Consider the following 7674-nt stretch of genomic DNA (forward strand, 5'->3'; position numbering starts at 1 on the left):
TGAGGATGACGATGAACTCGAACTCCCACTCGCACTCCCCCTCGTAAGACGACGACGGAATGGCGACCGTGGAAGTGTTCTTGCTCCAGCACGACCGCCGCGGCCGCGGCCACAGCCGCGACCTCGGCCTCGACCTCGATCAGCCATGGATTGGCCTTCGACTCCTGAGATGGTGGCGGCTAGGATTTGGGAGAGAGACGCTAGGGTTTGTGTGACGGACGATGCGCGAGCACCCCTTTTTATACGCCGGGGGGAGGCGAGGGAGCGGTGGCACGCATTAACGCCGGCACTAAGAGCTAGACGCGACGAGACGTGTCGCTGCCTCTTTGTGAAAACTGCACCATCGCTACGCGCCAATAACTTATGTCACGAGGTAGGCGACGGTTGGGCATTGTTTGTGTGTCAATGATGCGCCGGGCCCGCCACTCCCCGCCTCGCTTCTCGCTCTGTCTGGTGCACCCAGAGCGTCCCCTACGCCGGGCGGAAGGGGGCTTCGAGGCGCGCAACTAGGGCTGATAAAATCCAACGCGCCCCAAAAACCTTTAAGAGACCCGATGAGGTTCAAAAAAACCTTTGAGAACCTTTGAGAGACTCGAGTGAATATGTTCTTAGGAGACCTAAAGATGCGACTGTACCCAATGACCTTTGGAGAGACTATACCTGCGAATTCCACGAGCATAGAAAACAAAGTTACCTCCGTTTCGGAATAGATGATATCCAATGCAGTGAAATTTCTTTGACAATAATATATACAATATATTTAAGTTGGTCCGTTAAAAATGACTAATTGTGAGTAAAAGATTCTTTATGTCTAAAACATATATTTATTTGCTATAATATTGCATTAGAAATGTTCCTACAAACTGCAATTATAGAACAGTTCATCTGGAATCAACACTTCATTTTCTCATTTTTCTTTTTGGCCACCAATCAACTGTTACATAGCCGTACAAAAAAAACAATATATAACCTGCTCTTGGTTACAAGAATTACTGCACCTAAGATGCCTTACTAAACAACACTCAAAGCTCATTGTCCACACAAGAACAAAATGACGAACCAAACTGATGTATCCAATAAAGATTACAGAACTGAGGTTCCCGCTGGAGCAAACTCACGTATCCAATATAGATTACGGACTGGGGTTCCCGCCGGAGCAAACTCATGTACCCAATAAATATTACAAATCGAGGAGCCTTCTCCATGGACCCGTGCACCTCTCTCAGTGTAAAATTAGGGACTCTCTTCACTTTCCGGTTCATGAGCTGGCTGGGCAGTTATACGATAGCATCACAGTTGATTGTGTCAGCCGTCTTCGGTGAAGTTTTTATGGCTTTGGACACATTGTTTTGTTGGTAAAATAGTGGAATTGTCACCCCAAAGAATAATCAACACGTCGGTGAGGGAAAAAATGGTGCATGCAAGCTTCTTTTACTCTGCGTACCCAAAGTCAGGATCCATATCTAATTTCCTTTTTAAACGTGACTTGTCGGCACTGCAAAGAAGGTTAATATGCTCAATATTTCACATGAAGAGAGTTAAATAAACACAATCTTATAAATTAGCTATAGGTGCACTGCTCATCTTAAAAACTGAGATAAGTTCCTGCCGGTGCTGCTTACCTGTTCAATGTTGGTCTAGGAGCTGGTCGTGTGCCAAACACAACTCCAACATCAACTGACATTGGTATTCTAGAACTCTGACTGGACATGTTCTCATCAGTATGCCGCCTCAAGCCTGTAGGAGGAATTTCTTCTGCTTTCTCTGCTCGATGAATATTGCTTTCTGTCCCATCAGGGGCAGACACCCTGCGCAACTTCCTCGGCGGGGACAGAACGACAGGGCCACCCTGCAGGTTCAGATCAGGTATCTTGTCATTCCCTGAGTCCCCTTTCAGCTTTGGTCTTGGAAGTAAAGCCGGTTTTGTTGGCGCTGGTACTGATGAGAAGTACCTTCACATGAAAAGATAAGCATAGTTTTGTTATCCATGCTGGTAACAGAGAAAGGCTAGGCTTGTGTTTCGGATCGGTCCACATCAACATACCTGTGCTCAAGAGCCTGCTGAGCGGTAATCCTCGCTTTTGGGTCATATGTAAACATTTTTGACAGAAGATCCAAAGCATCATCACTGGCCATTGGAAACAACGAACGAAGTGGAGGAGCAGAGACAAACTGATATTCGACATAATCTGGAAGATAAACCATGTCTGGCCATTGAGAAGACTTTGGAGTTCCAAACGCTGCAAAAATCTTCCCAAGCTGGTCGATGTCACTAGAACCCTGCATCATTTACTGTTAGAAACTTGAAGTGCCCCTGAAGCTCGTTGCATGCAAAAATAGTTGCTAATCATTGACATAAACTAGATTTCTATAGTTTCAATAGTTAGGTACACCAATAAAAATGTCACCCAAAGGGATGTTTTTTACCCTCCTTATTAAGGATTAATCCAGGAAAGATGCCATTTGTAAGAAGCAGCATCCTAAAGGATTTAACAAAGAGATGCTTACAAAAGCCACATGTGAGAGTCTTGTCCTAAATTGTTTATTGAACTCAAGAAACTTTACAGGATTACTTAATATAGGGCTAAATAAACTTGCTGAGATAAATCTTATCCTGAAAAAAATTTGAATGGAAGTTTTCTCTCCTATATCGAGGCAATAGATATAAACCTAACAAACATTCTAGATCAATTGCAGCTTCCGACTCGGGAAACAGTGCAAAGTTGACATGAAAAGGTTCAGCATAAAGTGTTCGATGAGAATCTAAAATAAAAATAAACTACCATTGAAGCTAGTAAGAACTGGACTTATAATTTTATAAGCAAAAAATAAAACCATAATGGTGAGCACAGAGCAAATTGGGCATTTGTAATGTGCCAGAAAATAAAAATTATCGGAAATAACTAAATGTTGATCAAAATAATTTAATCGCCAGATGTGGAACAAACAAATCAGTAGATACTTTTTTTTACATGAATCAGAAGATACTTTAAGTTATATTATTGGCTGGTTGTTATAATGTCACAACATACTGTCAATTTGTCTACCACTGTACCATAATGAACTACTTGACATTTCGTCATGCATTTCAAATGCCACAAAAATCATCTCAACCATGCTTGCATGGATCTTTTCCAATAGCCAAATATATTTGATCAAATTAATCAGTCAGACAGTCCACAATAAGATAAGAAAACAAATTGCCACAACTTGTCTTAATAAAAAAATGCTTGACCATTCACTTGATTGAAACATGCACAATCACTAGCATTATACATTCAAGTTCTAGCCTCACCGCTTCCTCTGTTTATTTTTTCAATAGGATCAAGTCAATAAAGTTCTACAGTACAAGCAGAATTACAAGCAGTAAGTACAGGTTTGATTTTCAGTGGTAAAAGTGCCCTGCTGAGTAGCCAGAAGTGACCAGAACAGTCCAGACTGAAAACCTTTCTGTGGCCAATATATGTATGACTAAAACAATTAGGTACCCTGCTCTCAGCCATACGTTGGACCCAAATAATATTATGCATATATACACGTGCACAAAACCAAATAAAAAAGAAGAATACAACATCAGAATGGGAGAGAGGAAAAACACAAGGGGTCACTTATGCACAAGAGAGTCTCCAAAGAAAAAGAGAGATAACACGATTTTCTTGCTAGCCCCTGAGAAAGCACAATCAACATGGCATTTCCTTTTAGGTTTAGTTTTGTCATTTTCGGACTGAAAAGGAAGCACAAGTTAATGAAAAATAACTAAATCTGGTATAGCCAGTACCAACCACAGCCATGTCTCTAGAACCTAGACGGAGAGAATGATTTATAGGTGAACCAGTCACACTGGTTACTGAAATGGCAATATTGTGAAGTTGAACTACATATTAACATGTACCAAAATTTGAACCAGCTTAATTCAACTGAACCTTTCTTTATCACACTTTCAGTTTTGACAAATCTGGCACAAATGATGCTTAGATGCTGTGGCCTGTGGCTAAGAGAAAATAGCTTTTTGTTTATACAATCTATAGTCAAATGTTCTCGCATCCTCCAAAAATATATAAAGTCATACATTAAGGCAGTTTACCAAATTTAATCCATCTGCGGTACAAAGCAGTCTACTTGCGGGGACAACACAATCACTCTACAGGAGCAGATCAATTCTCTTTTTTTGCCAGTTGTACTTATAGTCTGCTCAAGCTTTGGAAACAATGTTTTGAGTTGTGACATAAAACTATTTTACCCATGCAGTTCTCACAGCATCAATGAACAGTGCACTTAGCCATACACATGTTACATTCAAAAAGCACAGATAATATATCTTAATCAGGAAAAGATTAAAATGAATAAATACATTAACCACATTGAGCATACTAGGAGGCCGTTAAACCTGGAGAAAGGGTCGTCTAAGCAGCAATTCAGCAAAAATACAACCAGCAGCCCAGACATCAACGGCAGATCCATATTGCTTAGTGCCAAACAATAATTCCGGCGCTCGATACCATCGTGCAAAGACCTATTTGTGGCGAAAAATAGTCAAATTTCAAATGACCATCAGAACAATATAACTCAAATGAAAAATAAAGTATAAACTTATCACATTGTAGTAAAGCACACTATAGAAAATATCATAATGCCTACATGATGTTTAATGTTACTGGATAAAAGCGATGGAAAACAAGATCTTCCAGATATGATGTGAAAAAAAAAAACTTGCGGGGAGGATAAAATGTAACATGTTATGCGCAGGAATATAGAATTAAGAAATACTCAGATAGATATGTGATATTATCCAGATAGGCAGGATAATAATTTAAATAGGAAAGAGATAGATTAGAGATAGAGATCAGATCATGTATTATCTGTATCATTATTTAGGGGTAAAGTAAGTTTTCCCATGAGGGACACCATATGTACCAATTATCGGGCAAATAATAAGAGAATAATTATCAATCTATTGCCTCCCTAGTTCATCCTCCCTAATCTATGTTCTACTCCACAAGCTCCCAAGCCATGCTGTCCGGCCATCTTCATGGCAGCAGTTACTCAGTTTGTTCCAATTTGGTATCAGAGCCAACTGCTGTGCTGCCACCAACAGCTCGCAGCAGGTTCTATCCTACAGCAATGGCACACCATTCCTATCAATTGCCACCTGTGATGGCTTGGGTTTGGAAGGATGAAAATCACTAACAGTTTGCCTAAATCATTTACAATAGTTAGCATCTTTTCTAATCATCAGTGGTGACTTTGAAGGAAGCATCCTTGCTAAATCAATAATTTGTAGCGCTGTTATTATGTAATAAAGAGAGGTCCAAAAGCTCATAATGGAAGCACAAAATATTAAAGGAATGTCCTCAGAATATCATAGTGTTCTATCTAGAAAGCTTTTCAACACCCTAGAAAAGTGAGCACCTTCAAGGATACTCCACTAAGGCCTTAGCTGGTTTAAAATATTGCATGTTATAAAAATTAGCAGGCAATTGCTACTGCCAGGGGCTAGAATTGTGTCCCAATCAACTACGCCATGCCATCCAGCCATCTTCATGGCAGCGGTTACCCACTTTGTTCAAATCTGGTACCAGAGCCAACTGCTGCTCTGTCACCAACTGCTAGCAGCAGTGTGTTTGATCCTATGGCAATGGCACACTATCCTTATCAACAGCCATTGGTGACGGCTTAGGCTTGGAAGGATGAAAAAGCAGTAACTGTTAGCCTAAATCATTCACAATAGTTAACATGCTCTCTAATAATGATTGATGAGTTTTGAAGGAAGCGTCTTTGCTGAATCAATAATTGTAGCATTGTTATGCAACAAAGAGTGATCCAAGAACTTCATATAGGAAGCAAATAATTCAAATGTTTCCAGAATATCATAAAGATAAGTATACATTTGTTCCATCCAGAAATCTTTTCTACATCCTAGAAAAGCGAGCAACTTCAAGGATACTTCACTTAGGCCTTAGCTGGTTGAAGAGATTGCATCTTTTAAACTTTAGCAGGCAAATGCTACTGCGAGGGGCTAGAATAGTGTCCCAAATTACATTAGGAAAAGAAGCTATAAAAAAACTTATCTACTGGCCAAATGCCAAGGTACTCCAAATTAATATTGTTATTGGAAAAAGTGTAAGATCAACAAATATTGACAAGCATGTGTCGTGTTCTTAATCGACAAGCAGTTTCTGGGATTCTGTGCCAGAGTTAACTGATTGCATATAAAGAGAAATAAATAACAAGAACCTGGTGAGTGAAGTTGCGTTCTGGGCTCCCAAATATGCGCGCCAGACCAAAATCCCCAAGCTTGAGCTGTCCTTCAGCACCGATAAGCAAATTATTTGGTTTCATATCCCTGCAGTACAGCTTGTGTTAAAGACTCGAATCTTGTTTTCTCGGAAAAGAAATTAGCCAGATAGTTTGTACCTGTGTAGCACCCATTTCTTGTGGCAGAAGGATAAACCTTTCAACATCATCTGAATGTATGATTTTATGTCCGCTGGAGATAACACAATGTTCCTATCACGTATGACAGCTTCCAAGTCTGTTTCCATGAACTCGAACACAAGGTGCAAGTTTCCCTTGTAAGGGAAGGCATCGATCAGCTCGATGATATTAGGATCTTTGAGCTCCTTGAGCAGCTTGATTTCCCTCAGTGCTGTGAAGTTGACGCCTTCCTTGTACTTCCCTAGCCGGATTCTCTTGATCGCAACTGTCACCCCAGTCTGAAAACAAATAGCATGGCATTCATGATCATTAGCTCCGATCGACTGAAGCATCACAATGAAATCTTAGCAAGCATCGTGAAAAGCAGAAATCATCCTTTCACGGCATTAAATTATAAGAGCTGAAAGAGTTGGCTTGGGTAATACTGAAAACCTCTTGAATGAAAATTTAACACCTTGGACCCCTAAGAGTACACAGCATAGAGGTCCACTACAGAACAACCCTACTATCCTATAGATGCGAGATTACTAAATATCAAATGTTAATTAACATGTGATTCCACTAAAACAGATTTGTTGACACCGGCACCATAGCTAAAATCCATAACAATGCCAAAATGACGAGCTCAGTCAGTGCTGCTTCTGCTGAAAGCATCCCTAGGGAATTTATACAGAGCCCACACATCCATCGACGCCAATTCATAGAGCCGCCCCGACCCAAACGCTCTAACCACTAAACTCCGACACCTATCCCTCACAAGACAGACGGACGGGCCAGGAGTGACGGGAGTAAGTAAGGCCTAATTCTCGATCGGCGGGCGCAGATCAGCGCGGCGCGAGGGTTTAGGAGTGGGGAAGGAGCGACCTTGGTGTCGATGGCCTTGAAGACGACTCCGTACGTGCCCTCTCCGAGGACCTCGCGCTTGAGGTAGCGGTCCGCCACGCGCTTGGTGCCGGCGTCCTCGTCGCCGCCGCCGCCGCCGCCGCTCGACATGGGGGGCGGGACCCACTTGTGGGCGGCTGGGGCGGCAAGGGGAGAGGGTGGGGCGGGGTCTTCCCGGGCCGCCGGAAGAGAGATGCGGGGGCCGGGGGGAGGTGGACGCGGTTTGCGCTGCCGCTGCCGCCTGCCGTTGGCCGCCGGGGAGGAGGAAGAATTCTCCTTTTTTCCGGAAGTCTATTTGGGGTCCCTTCCCTAGGTATTTGCACGCGGTTGTGGTTCTAAAATGGGTTTATCGGCCCT

General features: G+C 42.1%; 1 protein-coding gene across 1 annotated transcript; it reads right to left on the reverse strand.

Annotated features, from left to right (window-relative positions):
* Positions 1 to 869: 869 nt before the first annotated feature.
* Positions 870 to 7443, reverse strand: LOC124706671 (cyclin-dependent kinase D-1). The gene is made up of 7 exons (XM_047238343.1): positions 7300 to 7443; positions 6415 to 6713; positions 6235 to 6343; positions 4388 to 4513; positions 2045 to 2280; positions 1623 to 1952; positions 870 to 1495 (listed from the first exon to the last, which is right to left on the reverse strand). The coding sequence occupies exons 1-7, from the start codon at positions 7426 to 7428 to the stop codon at positions 1432 to 1434; spliced, it is 1293 nt and encodes a 430-aa protein (XP_047094299.1). The 5' UTR covers positions 7429 to 7443; the 3' UTR covers positions 870 to 1431.
* Between the last annotated feature and the right edge of the window lie 231 nt (positions 7444 to 7674).

Source organism: Lolium rigidum, chromosome 4 (assembly GCF_022539505.1).
Source record: "Lolium rigidum isolate FL_2022 chromosome 4, APGP_CSIRO_Lrig_0.1, whole genome shotgun sequence".
NCBI classification, from domain to species: domain Eukaryota; kingdom Viridiplantae; phylum Streptophyta; class Magnoliopsida; order Poales; family Poaceae; genus Lolium; species Lolium rigidum.